The sequence below is a fragment of the Dromiciops gliroides genome, chromosome 1 (genome assembly GCF_019393635.1).
Source record: "Dromiciops gliroides isolate mDroGli1 chromosome 1, mDroGli1.pri, whole genome shotgun sequence".
NCBI lineage: Eukaryota > Metazoa > Chordata > Mammalia > Microbiotheria > Microbiotheriidae > Dromiciops > Dromiciops gliroides.
This window is the reverse complement of record NC_057861.1, coordinates 468,230,738-468,248,075: the sequence shown is the minus strand read 5'-3', so window position 1 is coordinate 468,248,075 and position 17,338 is coordinate 468,230,738. Positions and strand designations below refer to the sequence as shown.

General features: G+C 36.3%; 1 protein-coding gene across 5 annotated transcripts in view; it reads left to right on the top strand.

Annotated features, from left to right (window-relative positions):
- The window catches only part of LMNB1 (lamin B1), a 63,245-nt gene extending 46,115 nt beyond the window's left edge, over positions 1 to 17,130 (top strand). For 4 of the 5 annotated variants that reach the window (XM_043979427.1, XM_043979428.1, XM_043979431.1 and 1 more), the window contains 6 exons: positions 1,814 to 2,034; positions 2,784 to 3,009; positions 6,149 to 6,253; positions 8,164 to 8,283; positions 13,565 to 13,687; positions 16,349 to 17,130. In XM_043979427.1, coding sequence (XP_043835362.1) covers positions 1,814 to 2,034; positions 2,784 to 3,009; positions 6,149 to 6,253; positions 8,164 to 8,283; positions 13,565 to 13,687; positions 16,349 to 16,390 — 837 coding nt within the window. In that variant the 3' untranslated portion in view covers positions 16,391 to 17,130. Of the gene's footprint in view, positions 1 to 1,813; positions 2,035 to 2,783; positions 3,010 to 6,148; positions 6,254 to 7,569; positions 7,698 to 8,163; positions 8,284 to 13,564; positions 13,688 to 16,348 lie in introns of those variants that run through there. The other variant, XR_006354228.1, reaches the window with a different exon arrangement.
- Positions 17,131 to 17,338: the final 208 nt, after the last annotated feature.

The following is a 17,338-nucleotide window of genomic DNA, read 5'->3' as shown; positions in this document are numbered from 1 at the left end:
AGCAGGCTGAGACAATTCAACAAAGGTATTAATAAGTTCATCAAGGACAGATTCAATACCTTTAAAGTCACAAGCCCATATGGAGAGAGGTTTGGTATAGCAAACTTAATCATAACATGGAAAACTGTTGGATTTTCATTGTATCATCTTATTACAGAGTAAATGTTGCTACGTTATTTTAAAAATAATAAACATTTTTATTTAACGTTTTGAGTTCCAAATTTTATCTGTCCTCTGGGGGCAGCTAGATGGCACAGTGGATAAAGCACCAGTCCTGGATTCAGGAGAACCTAAGTTCAAAGCCAGCCTCAGATACTTGACACTTACAAGCTATGTGACTCTAATCGAGTCACTTAACCCTCATTACCCCACACAAAAAAAGAAAAGAATAGAAAAGAATTTTATCTGTCCTCTCCCTTTTCTCCCTACTCCCTGAGGCAGTAAGCAATTAGATTTAGGTTATACATGTGTTACTGTGATTTTTATGTTAATTTTTAGACAAAAGTAAAAAAAAAAAGACACCCTTTCTCTTTTGTTCCAATGTTTGGGTTTGACCCTTTAATTAGTCTCTTCAAGTTTATTCTTAGCACTTTCTGTTGATGAAGAGATTTTTCTTTCATGGGAAAAATTGTAAGATTACCTACTGACTGTGTAGGTTTTCAGAGATGAATTGTTCGCTAGAGCATGTATAATTTCTCATTTTTCATTTGACTGAGTTGCCATTTTATCCCCTCAACTATAGTAACTTCTACTTAAAAACTAGGGTAAACTTCTACTTAAAAAAGAACAAAACTGGAAAAAAAATACCATATTAGACTTGCTGAAATTTAGGAATTGATGATGTTGTGATAACATGAAACACCTAGGAAACATCCTGGTAGTGCTTTCCTAATGGAGTATTATATTAATCCATATTTATAGAAGAAGCTTATTTCAGGATAGACTTGTTTCTAATATGAGGGATTTGATTCTGCAGGGTTGGTTTTTTTTTTTAAAATACAAACACATATACAACCAGAATTGTTTTTTCCTTCCTTCCTTTCTCTCTTTCTTTATTTCTTTTGGGGGGGGGGGGCAATGAGGGTTAAGTGACTTGCCCAGGGTCACACAGCTAGTAAGTGTTAAGTGTCTAAGGCTGGATTTGAACTCAGGTCCTCCTGAATCCAAGGCCAGTACTTTATCCACTGTGCCACCTAGCTGCTCCTTCATTTCTAAATATTTCACATATTCACATCTTTACTTTTATTTAATACCTTTGAGGTATCAAATTATCATCTAGTGTTTTGCTCAATTTAGATTTGTATAATTGGTATGATTTCCAGTTTCCCAATACAAATATTTCTATAAATGCAAAATATAGGGAGCTCAAATTTAGAGAAAAATTGTAAGCACACCACATTTTATTTAGTACATTTTGGTCAGTGTAATGTATTTTTTTTTTAATTAAAATTAAAAAAAAAAAATTTTTGCGGGGCAATGAGGGTTAAATGACTTGCCCAGGGTCACATGGCTAGTAAGTGTCAAGTGTCTGAGGCTGGATTTGAACTCAGGTCCTCCTGAATCCAGGGTCGGTGCTTTATCCACTGCGCCACCTAGCTGCCAGTGTAATATATATTTTAAAGACATGGGGCTTAATTTTCTTGAAAATGAGCTTTCTTTGATTCAGTCCACTTGGTATATATAATACAATATCTAGCTACCTAGATTTGCTTAATGTGTATGTAAAATTTATTTGTTTTCCAACTTGTTAGTGGTTGATTCTGTAGATTAGAATTTCTTCAGAAAATCCTTATATTTTTCTTTGCATTTACAGTACAGAGCATGCTTGGATAGGATGCAAGAGCTGGAAGATTTACTTGTTAAAGAAAAAGACAACTCTCGACGACTGCTGTCTGATAAAGAAAGAGAAATGGCAGAGATAAGGAATCAAATGCAGCAACAGTTAAATGAATATGAGCAACTTCTAGATGTAAAGTTAACCCTAGATATGGAAATTCGTGCATACAGGAAACTATTGGAGGTTGAGGAAGAAAGGTAAGAAATGAAGTGCCACTGGAAAGTTGTCTTCCTACCTTTTTGTGATTTTTTTTTTTTAAAGAAAGAAATTTTTTCTTTTAAAGCTTTCAAAAAAGAGAATAATAGATCATTGTTCTCTCTTCTAAACACAAAATGTTTCAGAAAAACAGCACATTTTGCTGCTAGGTTATGTCTTCCAGTATGAGATTTCCTATGGAACTTTAGACAAGTTTAAAAACATATTTTAAGGCATTACAGAGACTAAATAGAGTAAAAAAAAATTCTATTAATATGTTCTGATAGTGTTACTGCCAACTCTTGTGGTAAAGGTTTATGATGCAGAATTAAGGGAAACTTTAAAACCTAAGACAATAAAGAAATGTAACATTTCGTGATTGTTCTATGAAGCCATCCTTTTCAATGTATGCTTTTATATAAGAACTAGAAAGAAAATTGTAATAATAATAATATGCAGTCCCCAGTTCCCCAATTCTGCTGATTTCGATAGTAACAGGAAAATTTTTGATTATTTTTGTTCTCATTTTAAAGGTGAGGAATCTGATCAATAAATGTGAAGTAACTGACTTCAGGTGAGTTTGGAGTCAGAAGTACAATCTAGGGTAATCTTCGTTATTTGCACACCAGTATTATATAGCAAAAACTTAAGAGTACTTTCTTTTGGAAAGCTAATCACCTTCTATTTTAGTTGGGAATGGATAATATACACCATGAAAGCATCAAGTGAACCTTTCACCTTTTTTATATAGGTTGAAGCTTTCTCCAACCCCTTCTTCTCGTGTAACAGTGTCAAGAGCATCTTCCAGCCAAAGTGTGCGTACGACTAAAGGAAAGAGGAAAAGAGTTGATGTGGAAGAATCAGAGGCCAGTAGTAGCATCAGCATCTCTCATTCAGCCTCAGCCACTGGAAATGTTTGCATTGAAAAGATAGATGTTGATGGAAAATTTATTTGCCTAAAGAACACTTCTGAACAGGTAAAATAAAATTGTGCACCTACTTCCTTCAAAAGGCTTGATGCTTGATGAATTAGGTTGTTCGAAACAGTATCTTTGACTTTGCATAACTTCTTTTCTTTGCATAAGCTTTTAAAAAAATAATAAAAGTATTTTATTATTTTCCAGTTACATATAAAGACAGTTTTCAACATTTGTTTTTATAAGATTTTTTTTTTTTTTGCGGGGCAGTTGGGGTTAAGTGACTTGCCCAGGGTCACACAGCTAGTAAGTGTTAAATGTCTGAGACTGGATTTGAACTCAGGTACTCCTGAATCCAGGGCCGGTGCTCTGCACCACCTACCTGCCCCTGTAAGATTTTTAGTTCTAAATTTTTTGCCCTTCATCCCTTCCCCTTCCCTCTCTTCCCCCTCCCCAAGACAGAAAACAATCTGATATAAGTTATATATGCACAATCTCATTAAACATATTTCTGCATTAGTCATGTTGTAAAAGAAGAATCGGAACAAATGGGAAAATCCTCAAAAAAGAAAAAAACAACAACAAAAGTAGAAACAGTATGGTACAATCTGCATTCAGATTCCACAGTTCTTTTTTCTGGATGTGGAGAGTATTTTCCATCATGAGTCCTTTGGAATTGTCTTGGATCGTTGTATTGCTGAGAAGGGCTAAGTCTATCACAGTTGATCATCTCACAGTGTTGCTGTTATTGTGTACAGTGTTCTCCTGGTTCTGCTTACTTCACTCAGCATCAGTCCACTTAAGTCTTTCTAAATTTTTCTGAAATCTGCTTATCATTTTGCATAAGCTTTTTTGGGGGGGGGGGGCAATGAGGTTTAAGTGACTTGCCCAGGGTCACACAACTAGTAAGTGTCAAGTGTCTTGAGGTCAGATTTGAACTCTGGTCCTCCTGAATCTAGGGCCAGTGCTTTATCCACTGCACCACCTAGCTGCCCCTCACATAAGCTTTTGAAATTAGTATCCCTTTCCTCTCACTAGACCCTCTCTCCTATACTCTTTAAATAGCTTCTGTGTTTAAAGTGACTTAACCATTGAAGTTCAAATTAAATACAAATGTATGTATCTGCTGTTTTAAAAGTTTTGTTATGGCAAATTAATGCATTAAAAATTCTTTGGATAGTTTAATTCCAAAAAAAAAAATTATGAGTACAGACCAGGTCCTTATAGAGATGTTTTTTTCCTTTAAATTAGATGACATTTTTATTTATTTATTTTTTTAACTAGATGACTTCTAAGGACCTTTCCATTTCTTTTTTTGTTTGTTTGTTTGGTTTTTTTTTTTGCAGGGCAATGAGGGTTAAGTGACTTCCCCAGGGTCACACAGCTAGTTAAGTGTCAAGTGTCTGAGGCCGGATTTGAACTCAGGGAGTCCTGAATCCAGGGCCGGTGCTTTATCCACTGCGCCACCTAGCTGCCCCCTTCCTTTAAGTTAACAAATAAAAGAATACTGTTATTATATGTAAACAAAAAGCAAAAATATTTCTTTCTGCTACAGTTTGAGAACATACTGATTCAAAAAATAAAGGTCTAGTTTTTATACTATGTTATCAGCACTTTTTCTGAATTTCCTATGACAATTTCCTATGAATATACCAGATAATTTGGTATTTAAGTATCTGTCTCTTTATCACCTCAGCAGTATGCAAATCAGGACTATAATAGGGAGTCTAGCATTGTAAGAGGAAATAGAATGGAGATTACCAAAGATGAAACTGTTATGGTCAGAATTCAGTATATGCTGCCCTCTTGCAAAAATTTTAGGTCAAGGGCAAGTACCTGTCCGGTTTATGTAGAAACCATCTCTTGCCTGCCCACTATGGGTTATTTTAAAATATTGTATTGGTAGATGAGTGCTTGGACAGAATTGATCAAGCTAACCCTGTAAAGAGGTTATGGGGTTCCTTGTTATAGTACCAAAAGTCACAGAGACCATGTAGCCACAACTAACCAGTTCTGTTTTCCAGGAATTTTGGAGCTTTAAGTAACTCAGCTATTTGGAAACTTAAGTAACTTTTTTCTTGAAGTTTCCAGTGTGAAATTTGTGCTGATTAGCATGATAATGTACTGACTGGATAGTATGTGGATAACTTTCAGATTTAGTGCAAGAATAATTTCAAAAGACTCTACCTCCATGCAAAATCAGTGCCAATAAGTTGTTTTTGTTTTTGTTTTTTGTGAGGCAATTGGGGTTAAGTGACTTGCCTAGAGTCACACAGCTAGTATTAAGTGTCTGAGGCCGGATTTGAACTCAGGTCCTCCTGACTCCAGGGCCAATGCTCTATCCACTGCGCCACCTAGCTGCCCCCAATGCCAATAAGTTTTAAACCTTTGGAAAGTCAGAAGTGCTGACCTACCAAATATATTCCCTAGGCCTGTCCTGGATGAAGAAATTATTGTAATAATCTTAGATAAGAAGAATGAGTAATAGGTTCAGATAAGAAGACATTTTTTTTCCTCCTTAAGCTTGTGTTTAATTTTTAAAAGTCTTAAAACCATCAGATATATGACATTTGTAATTGTGATTTTGACAGCTGAGATAGTGGTGCTATTATAAATTTAAGGACCTACCTGATTTATACTATAAACTTTCAGATATCTGATTTTTTGTTGTTGTTGATAAGTACTTCCTCCAATAACACAGCTCTTAACCCCTGTACACTTTATGATCCTTGAGAATTTTTTTGTCTGAAAAATGCATCCACAAAATTCAGCCTGACTCAAACCTTTTTCATCTTTTTTTTTTAATTTTTAAATTAATTTTTTATTTTTTAAAACCTTTTTCATCTTAATAGGATTTAGGAGGGCTTATACTCTTTAGGGTTTTTTCCACACTAGACCTGTACTTCTCTTTGATTTAACAGTAAAATAGAACAGGTGTTTGGGGGGTTTATCTTTTTTTTTAATAAATGTTATTTTAAGATTAACTTTTAATTGTGAATTTCATGCAGAAATTCATCTTGCCAAATGAGAGGTCCTTTTTTTCCAGAATGCAAAAATGTAAACCTTGAAAACCACAAGCAAAGAAATAAAGAATCTTCCATTTGCTAAGTCAGCCTGTTTGAGTAGATTTAGACGCTTAAGTTATCAACCATCTTTCTATATATTTGAAACAATCTTATTTCATTTATTCTGTGCCTAGGATCAACCAATGGGAGGCTGGGAGATGATCAGAAAAATAGGAGATACATCTGTCAGTTATAAATATACCTCAAGATTTGTACTGAAGGCAGGCCAGACTGTCACAGTAAGTGACTTTTTTTTTTTCTTGCTGGAAATAAGCTTAGCTCAATGTCTTAATTAGATTGGGATAGGGGCAGGGTGGCAGTGGCGGTGAGGGTGGTCTAGCTGTGATTTCATTAGGGTAGGGAGGTCTTAATAATGAAGTTCCATCTAACAATTCAGATCAATTTGCCCAGGGCCACAGAACAAATATGTATCAGATACAGGTCTTGAATCTAGGTCTTCCTGATTATAAATACCTCCACCCACCATCTTAAATTCCTGTTTAAATATTTCTTATTATTAGAAATCCATTCTTTCTTTAAAAAAAAAAAAGTAAGCATTTTAATATCTTGGATGACCTTTCCCCTCCCTCTTTTCAGTTACTGACAGAAATATTTATCCTTTTAGATTTCTCTATTGGCTTATAGTGGTTTAACTCAAAGGATGAGTAACTAAATTTGGATTCTCCTTTTTACTTTGTGAATACAGAAGAGCTATTTACTTTGACTACTAGTGTAACTCAAATCTCATTTGGGAAACCATGCTTTGTTGAAACATGTTTAAGATAATTAATTTTCCCAATCTCTGAAATTCAAGGGCACAGAAAGTCAGATGGGATGTTGCTTTTCATGTTGGCTGTTTGTGCTTGGCATCAAAGAGATTTGAAATTTTAGCCTAATTTGGAATTAAAAACTGAAACATTTCTGTCTTAGTATATGCTGGAATCATCAGTCAGTCAACAAGCATTTTTTTAAATGCCAGCCACTCCTTTTGAGCACTGGCAGTAAAAAAAAAGAGGCCAGAAACATGGTCTCTACCTTCAAGGATTTCATGTTATAATGAAGACAGTATGCAAACCAGCATATAAACATATACATATACATTTTTATATATACACATATATACACACACATGCATTCACACACACAGTAAATGGAAGGTAATATCACAGATACTATACCTCATAAATATTATTGGTATACTTTTTAGAGAAATGTTTTTCATCATATGGAAAGAAGGTTTTCTCCTTGTTCTGGGAAGGGCCTCACTCAGTAGTTTAGGTTTGATACTGGAATAAAATGAAACACTTGTAACTGGAAAGGGGGTGTCTTGTTCTTTGGAGTTCAGACCAAACAGAACTGCAGATGGAAAGTAGAGAAGTTTTCACCATTGACCCATTTATGTGCCAGGTAGCTTTTATTTACCCAGTAAGTGGTTAGTTAGCTTCCTTTAGGCAGGTAATACAAGGCTTTCTTGATCATGTTTAGCAAATTATCTAATGCAGGTATTGCAAAGGTAACCAGCTTACCTAATCACAATGCTCTTGTGATTGATAAGGAAGAAGTCTGGGCCAACTGCTGATTGATTGCTCTTAATATCACCTCTCCCACTTGCTCCCTTTGAATCTGCCCAGCAACAACAGATATAAGGACTGAGACCTAGAGCTCTGTGCTCTTTTATCGGAGGTATGCATCTCACCCCTTGCCCATGCTGCTGCCTATGCATGCCCTGGGACTGAAGGGCTGGTAAGATGCCCTTCCTCATTTGTAATATAGAAGACTCAGATATTTATCTCTTCATGCTTGAGGTGTATTGGTGGCAGCCCAACAAAACAGTTTGGTTTGGACACAACTTCCTGGAAGGGAACACTTCCTGGGCATCAGAATACCTCTGTAACAGTGGACTTCCTTTCCTTCCTCCCCTCCCCACAACGACAACTCAGAGAAAGTAATTGAGCTTTTGAGTTGTTGCAGCTCTCTATATTTTATAAGATCATATGATTTTAACATTGGAGGAGACCCTAGAAATTGTCTATTAACACCTGCCTAATTTTCCTGGTCAGAAAACAACAAGAGGTGAAATGACTTGTTCATTAATATCATGAGAAAGGTAGGGGCTTTGTGTATAATTATGTTCTTTCTTATTTCCCAGATTTGGGCTGCAAATGCTGGAGTAACTGCATCTCCTCCCACTGACCTCATCTGGAAAAACCAGAACTCTTGGGGTACTGGTGAAGATGTAAAGGTTATATTAAAAAATTCTCAGGGAGAGGTAAGATAATGTAGAACAAGAATTCTTAGGGGGCGGCTAGGTGGCGCAGTGGATACAGCACCAGCCCTGGATTCAGGAGGACCTGAGTTCAAATCCGGCCTCAGACACTTGATACTTACTAGCTGTGTGACCCTGGGCAAGTCACTTAACCCCCATTGCCCTGCAAAAAAAAAAACAAAACCAAACAGAACAAGAATTCTTAATCTGCTTTGTGGCATAGTTCACTTTACAGTCTCAAAATAATGCATATAATAGTTTATATTTATTAAGCTCTTATTATATGCTCTTGCTAAGTGACTAGGGATAGAAATAAGAAAAATAAAGGCAGTCCTGCCCTCAAGGAGCACAGCATACAGAAGAAAGCTGAGAAGTGTTGGAAGGGGAATGAGGGGGGAAGGAGTCCAGTGGTGGAGTCCAATCCCAGGAGTGTTATGGGGTAGGAAATGAAGAGCCAGCTGGTTTGGGAGCCCTCTTTAAATGGAGATTTGGGGATTTCTTTTTCTTCCCCCACCCCTCCAAAGTGGCAAAGGGTACTCAAGAGTTGTGAATACCTAATCTATTGTATTCTTGGAGAAGTATGATGATAGTGGAGTCCAAATCCCAATGAAAATAAATAGGATTACTAAGGAAACCAGTTATATTTGTGACAATTTAAAAAATGAGAGACATGGTTTCTGGGTAATTTAATAATTTTTATTAATAGGCCAGCAGATTATTAATAAAAGGATGGTCATTGGCCATCTCTCTGACCAAAGACCCCTAATGGCAGTGGGGTCACAGTTTACATACCCTTCTAACTGTAGGAGGTCACATAGCAATCAAATCTAATTGTTTGACATGATTTTAGTTGTGTTTTATTAAAATGAAGTCAGGGGTATAAGGCTTGGTCACTCAAACCTTGGGAAGAATGACATCAGAGAAAGAATGTAGACCCCCACCTAAGCCGATCAGAGCACAATAGTTTCCACTTAGGTGTGGTTTGGTATAGGCTAAATCTCATCAGTACAGTCTTTCAGCCATCCACCTCTTAGCTTCTTAAACTGTGGGTCACGACCCCATATGGGGTCAAGTAACTGAATGTGTGTTACAACAAATTTGGCAACAGTTAAAGGTTATGTATACCTATATACCTAGGGTCACATAAAAATTTCCTAGGTTAAAAGGGGTCATGAGTGGGAAAAGTTTAAGAAACCCTGCTCTAGATAAATGGATTTGCTTCCACCAAAGATTCTTTGTAAATTTGGGTTGAGCTTGACCCAGATGAGTTTATTTTGGTGGGGTAAGGCAATAAGGGTTAAGTGACTTGCCCAGGATCACATAGCTAGTAAGTGTCAAGTGTCTGACTCCATATTTGAACTCAGGTCCTCCTGAATCTAGGGCCAGTGCTTTATCCACTGCGCCACCTAGCTGCCCCCCAGACCCAGATGAATCTTACAGGGAGAACTGGACTTTGGATGGGGGGAAAAGGGAGGAGAAAGGACTAAGAAGGGGATAACACTGGATCCCCAAAGATATTGATTATTAATAATGATTTCTCACATATTAAAATATGGTTTTCAGAATTTTTTTTTCAAAAACAAATTCCTGGACTCCAGGTTAAGAATCCCTGATTTAGAAGCAGGTGTTGTATAATGAATAGGGCATTGGGTTTAGATTGAGGAAGACCTAGGTTCAAATCATTCCACAGACATTTATGATTTGTTTGGCCCTAGCAAGTCTCTTAATCTCTGTCTCAGTTTGTGTATCTGTAAAATAAAGGCCTCTAAGATCCCTTAGAGCTTTTTTTTATTATTATTTTTTTTTTGTGGGGCAGTAGGGGTTAAGTGACTTGCCCAGGGTCACACAGCTACTAAGTGTCAAGTGTCTGAGGCCGGATTTGAACTCAGGAACTCCTGAATCCAGGGCCAGTGCTTTATCCATTGCGCCACCTAGCTGCCCTACTCCTTAGAGCTTTAAAATCTATAATCCTATGATCTTTTATTTCATTAATAACAGCTGCAGTAGGATTTTCTCTTCAAAGTTGTCAGTTCAGGCATACAAATAATTAAACTAATAATTTTAATTGTAATTAAGCTAATAATTCAGAGCCAAGGCAGCTTATTCATGACTGTTGGTGTTGATTTATGCTTTAGAACTGCTCTTCAGACTTAGTTCTCTGACTCTGAATTTAGTCTTCGACACTAGAGATGTGCAGGGGCACATGCCTAACTGTGGCCCAAATGATTAAAATGTAATTGGGAAATATTTAACACAAAAATTACAACAGAATGTGGTTTACATGGTTTTCTAAGTCAATATGCAGCCACTTTGTACACTTTGATGGCCACCATTTCTGTTTGAGTTTGACACCACTATTCTATCCCCTGCATGGCGTAAATTATAAAATTGTGACCACATTTTAAGAATTAGAGGAAAGTAAATATACGTATGGATCCTGAAGGTGAACCCAAAGCATATATAGATAAATCAATTTTTGTTAATTGTTTGTCTTAGAAAAGACTTGTAAAACTCATCTGAATTTGATGATTGCTTCATAATGAAAGTAGAAATAGGACTGGAAAGTAAAGTAGCATCAGAATTTTACATTGATTTCTCCCTCCATTATTTCCCCCTAGCCCTTAACAAACAACATTTTTAAGGAATCAGCCTTGAAATGAAACCATTGCCAATTTGGTAATCTTGATTTTTAAAATTTGTGGCTCTGTGCCATATACCTTCCTCTCCTTCGAGTTAAGTCTGCTCTATGCCAGACACTGTGCTAAGTGTTGGAGATACAAAAAGAGGCAAGGGAGTAGTCTTTGCCCTAAAGGAGCTTAGAATCTAAATAGGAGAGACAACATGCAAATAGTCCTATACAACATAAATAGGAGATAATTAATGCAGGGAAGGCTTCCTGTATGTAGGGGGGGTGGTTAGTGGGGACTTAAAAGGATCCAAGGAAGTCAAAAGTCAGAGCAGATGGAGGACAGCCAGAAAAAGCCTGAAGCAGAATGAGTGTCTTGGTGGCACAGCCAGAAGGCCGGGGGCAAAAGAAGATTCCCTTTTCAGAAATCTGGAGTTTCTCTAATGCAAGTTAGGAATTCTATTGAATGTAACTCTGGAATGCCAGGTGGTGATCCTTGTTGTTTTTTATGCCTTAGGAGGAAGAAACCAGGGCTTTGATCTGATTCTTCCTTTGTGTTTCTCAGTTTTTATACACTGGCATTAGGTCAGTGTTCTTTGGTGCTTCTCACTTGACTACCTGCTGATAAATCCTAATTAGGGTAGGACCAGATGTAAACATTTAAGTGTCAAGCTGAAAAAACAAATACATAGTTTAAAAAAAAAAAAAAGAGGGGCAGCTAGGTGGCACAGTGGATAAATCACCGGCCCTGGATTCAGGAGTGCCTGAGTTCAAATCCAGCCTCAGACACTTAACACTTACTAGCTGTGTGACCCTGGGCAAGTCACTTAACCCCCATTGCCCTGCCAAAAAAAATATAATAATAATAATTCTTTAAATGTTATTGCTATGCCCCTTTCTTTCCTACTTTCTTTTTTCCATCATTTGAGATTCTTGGCCCTTTTTCTGTTCAGATCAATTTCATTATTATTTTGTCTGGGTCTATAAAATAATCCTCAGTAAATGATTGGTATAGTTTTGAATAAGTAAATTAATTTAGGTAGCATTTTCCATTATTACACTTTGGCATGAGTAGTTAATATTTTTAAGTTACTTAGGTCTGTCTATTTTTGTAAAGAGTATTTTGTTGCTGCATTCTTATGGTTGCTTTATGTCCTGTTAGACATCTAGACATTTATATTCTGTAGTTATTTCAATTGGAATTCATTTTTCTATCTCTTCCTACTATTTTTTTTTGGGGGGGTAATATATTTAAATATTGATTTATGTGTATTTGTTTTATATCCTTTAACTTTGCTAAGTGTATTGTTTTACTTAATTTTCATTGACTCCTTAGAGTTCTCTAGAATCTGTGAGAGATAAAATAATAGAGATAATAATATAAATGTAGACAGTGTATGAAACTAAGAGAGTTATACTTACCAAAGCCCACTGGGACAAAGGTGATCCAACCTAGTGTCCACGCTGAAGGTGGCTTTTCTCTTATGGTTTGAACCAAAATCTTAATCTCACTCCCAACTAATGAGCCTATTTATTCTTATGTATTTTTCAGTATTTTATAGTAAATATGTAGAACTTCTCCAGTTTCTCTTTGCTGTTTTGCTTGGATAAAATGATTATTCACTTAAAAAAAAATACTAGTGCAATTTGTTATCCCATAGCTATTCTTTTATGTTTAATGTTCAGCAAATTATTATGCAGGTGAGTAATGTAATTGCTTTTTTGTAATTGAATAAAAGTGTTGGCTTACTGCTTAGTTTCTTTTTTTTAAACTATAATAAACATTTTTACTTTTAATTTGGGGTTCCAATTTTTATCCCTCCTTCCTTCCTTTCTCCCCGAGGCATCAAGCAATCAGATATGGGTTATACATGTATGAATATGTAAAACATTACCATATTTGTCATTTTGTACAAGAAAACTTGATTGAAAAAAATGAAAGTGAAAAATAGCATGCTTCAGTCTGTTCCATCAATACCAGCTCTTTCTTTGGAGGTGGATGGTCTGTTTCATCAGTCATCCATTGGGATTGTTGAGAATAGTCAAGTCATTCACAGTTTTTCATCCAACAATATTGCTGTCTCTGTGCACAATGTTCTCTTGGTTCTGCTCACTTCACTATATATCATTTCATACATGTCTTTCTAGGCCTTTCTGGCTTATCATTTCTTATAGCTGCTTAGCTTCTTAAAGACTCACTGAGGGGCAGCTAGGTGGCACAGTGAATAAAGCACTGGCCCTGGATTCAGAAGGACCTGAGTTCAAATGCGACCTCAGACACTTGACACTTACTAGCTATGTGACCCCCGGCAAGTCAAGGGTTACCTCATTGCCCCGCCTCCCCCCGCCCCCCAAAAAAAAGATTCACTGAAAGGATCCTAAGACTACTCCAATAAATAGACAGGATGATAAATACAATATGTATATCCTATTCTCATGTGGTTTTAATTTCTCCCACTGGGTTCTTTATATTTTAAGATAATCATAATGATGATTATCTTACTGTTACTATTTTACCAGCTATGAATATATCAGTCACTGTTTCTGTCAATATGCTCTCCTTCCCCCAGAAAAGGTTGCCAAGTATGGTAAACCTGTATGAATAGAAATATCATACCTTATTCAAATTTGTAATAATAAATCACTTTTTATTTTCAGGAGGTTGCTCAAAGAAGTACAGTCTTCAAAACAACTTTACCTGAAGAGGAAGAGGAGGAGGAGGAAGAAGGAAGGAAAGAAGTTATTGAAGCATTTGAGGAAGAAAATGTCTCTCGCCAGCAGGTATTACTTTATTCATTTGTTTTAAATTGTATTAATAAAATATATTAATTACATTAAATATATTTAAAAACAAGTCAGAAATGTGTTTGATTAATCAGAAGTTCCTTGATCATATGTAGCCTTTTAGAAATAAATTGGGAAGAATAAACTATATTCAGGTATCAAGAGGAAAAATTACTTTATTGGATTCTTTTTTTTTTTTTTAAGTGAGGCAATTAGGATTGACTTGCCCAGGGTCACACAGCTAGTAAGTGTCAAGTGTCTGAGGCTGGATTTGAACTCAGGTCCTCCTGAATCCAGGGCCAGTGCTCTATCCACTGCACCACCTAGCTGCCCTGGGTTTTTTGTTTGTTTTTGTTTGTTTGTGGTTTTTTTTTTTTTTTGTGAGGCAGTTGGGGTTAAGTGACTTGCCCAGGGTCACACAGCTAGTAAGTCCTATTGGATTCTTTATCTAACTAGGAAGCCAGTTTGGTGGGGAGACAATTTTTTTTGAGTTAATGGCAGAACATAGCTAGAGAATGTTCAAAAGGAAAGAGTAAAAGGCCAAGTGTTGAGCATTGAAGTACTCACCAAGTATAGGAAAAAGAAGTATTATTGAAGGAAGAAGGAGAATGGATAGAACTGGGAGAGCAGAATAGCATGTGTCCCAGGGTTCAGGGAAGAAAAAGGTGATCAACAGAGTCAAATTGAATAATCAAGGGGAATAATATACTGTGGGAAGGGGGAAAAAAAAGCACTTTGTACTTGTTGATTTGAAAAATCACTAGTGACTTTTGAGAGAGCAGTTTAAGGAAAATGAAAGGAAAAGACAGAAGCCAGATTGGATGGGGTTAGGAAAAGAACAAGAAATGGAGGTAATGCTCTGTGTATGCCATAAGTTGGAACAGGTATAACAGTGAACTTAATTTAATAAAAGATAGAATAGCTAGAGGGAGCCATGGGGTGTCCAGGGAAATCTTGAGGGGTTAAGGGATGGCCTGGGCATATTTGAAAACAGGAGAAAGAGTGAAGGAAGAAAATCTGATGTGTTACCAAGACTGGAAGTAGAGGATAATTGAGAGAAAAAGGTATCAGAGGATCATTCTACAAATATTAAGTACCTATCACATGCCAGGAATTGTGTTAATGTTGAGAGTACACAGTGAACGAAATGATCTCAGCTCAAAAAAGTGAAAGGGAATTCACTGAAATGCCTAGGATTTTAGAATTAATCTTAGAAAAGTAGAAGGCAAAGCTTTTCTTCAGAGAAAGGAAGGAAGAATTAAAAGATTAATATAAGAGATAAGAGCTGAGGGAGCTTAAGCCAAATGGCCTTGATTTTCTCAATAAAGTAGGATAACAGGTTATTGGCTGATTGTGAACTTTTTTTCAAGGCAATGAGGGTTAAGTGACTTGCTCAGGGTCACACAGCTAGTAAGTATCAAGTGTCTGAGGCCAGATTTGAACTCAGGTCCTCCTGAATTCAAGGCCAGTGCTTTATTCACTGCACCACCTAGCTGCCTCCAATAACAGGTTATTGGGTTTCAAGGAGGAAGCAATGGGAGCTTATGGATGCAGGAGAAGATTTCAATAGCCATTTTGGAGAGTGTTCCTGAGAATTAACAGAAGATAAATAGAAGCATTAATGAATAATAGCAACAGCTCTTTAAAGAGTTTGTAACATTATTTTTTTTTTCCCTTTTTTGGTGAGGCAGTTGGGGTTAAGTGACTTGCCCAGGGTCACACAGCTAGTAAGTATCAAGTGTCTGAGGCCGGATTTGAACTCAGGTCCTCTTGACTCCAGGGCCAGTGCTCTATCTACTGTACCACCTAGCTGCCCCTGTAACATTAATTAATTAATTTTTTCCCCAGCAAATAGGAAAATTTTATTTTGTCATGTGTGGATGGATATCACTCAGCTTGCCCTAAAATGTAGGGAGCCCCTAAAAGTGTGTAACATTAATTTATAATGGGGCCAACTTTGCTTTGTTTTAGGACTTTTCCCCTCCAATAATGTTCTGTGATATGATAGGAGAAATATAAAAGGAGAACAGTAGTAAGACGAGAGTACCTAGAATCCAAAATTAGAAACTACCAATACAAAAAGGGAAAGAGTAGCATATCAGTGAGGGCAAGATTAAAATGACTGTCTTCCAGGCCCAGTAAGTAAATACTAAGGTGTAATTAGGATGATGGAGATGGAATAGATAAAGTAGGTAGTAACAATAAGGACATCACTAGGTTTAAGGTAATGGCAGTATGAGAATTGAAGGGTAAGAAAGTTGTGAATGGAGATGAGAGCATCAATTTTGAGATCTGAGTGGTAGAATCAGTGCCATACCCATGATGAGATATGGTTGTTATTGGTCAGTGGCTAGTGTAGAATTGGAATGAAGGTCAGTAGATGTGGAGGGTAAAAAACTTGTCAAAGTGTCATATGGGTCATTGACTGAGAGTCTTTCATAGTTGGAAATTGGGTGAAGAAGAAAACTGTGAGTCAGGTGTTGATTTCAAGAAAAGGCAGGTCATGTCACTGGAAGGTCCCTTATAATCCTTGGTTCTCGAGCTCCCTATTTATAAACTAGGACAGGGCTGAACTTGATTACTAAGGCTCACTCCAGATCTAAGACTCTATGATTCTCTTTCCTCACAATAACTTTTTTCTTCTTCTTTCCTAATCAGGGAGACCTAACACCATCCAAGAGAAGCTGTGCAATTATGTAAACCATTCAAATATCTTTCTCAAAATACAAAATTGCAGTAATCCTTATCTACATACACTCAGAACCTTCTCAGAAGCACAAAGTATTTTTATATTTCCTTTATGTGAATTTATAAGCTGGAAGCCTAATGGCCTTAATTTCTTTTTTGACACTGAAAAACATGTTTTATAAAAGAAATCTTATCCGTAACTTTTCTGTAAAATGTGAATCATTGATGATGTGTATGATTTTTTAAAAAATCCCTCAAATTTTTCTGCCATTTTTGTGTTACTGGATTTTTCTTGGTCTTTATTTTTGAAAGCTTTTGTGAGAAGGAGAAATAAACTACTATGTGTCTGGAGGTTATTTGGAGATTTCTCCATCTAAACTATCATTGTGCTATTATTGATAATTCTCTATTCTGTATAATGGTGCTGTGAGGGAGAGGGAAAGCATTTTCAATATTTTGGATGTTTTTGTACTGTTTTTTTTGTAATAATAAAGGTTACAGTTTTTTTTGATAGAAAAAATGGAACTTTGTAAGAAAGTAATATTGCCTAATCATCATGTGAACACTCAATAAAAGCTACGACAAAATTTGTTTTATTTGCTACTTTTTATGTTCTTAGATTATTAAGCAGTATGGTTGGGGGTAGGGTGGTAGGAGAGGGGAAGGAGGTTTCCATATTAAAATGTTAATTATGTGCTTTAAAATAGTGTAACTTGTTTAAATTTTCCTCTGTGATATTAATAAATAAAAAATCTGCAACCACAGTAATCTTGGGGCTTCAGTAAATTATCTTTCATCTGCTTAGAGCTATAATATTTGTGGAAGAAGATACTTGTATTTGTGGCACTCCCTTGTCAAAGACGAATTTATTCATTAAATTCTAATTTAAGGATCTTTTTTCGAGAGAAAATTCAAAGGGACAGAAATGTATTCTGCTTTTTGAAATTTCTTTCAAGCTAT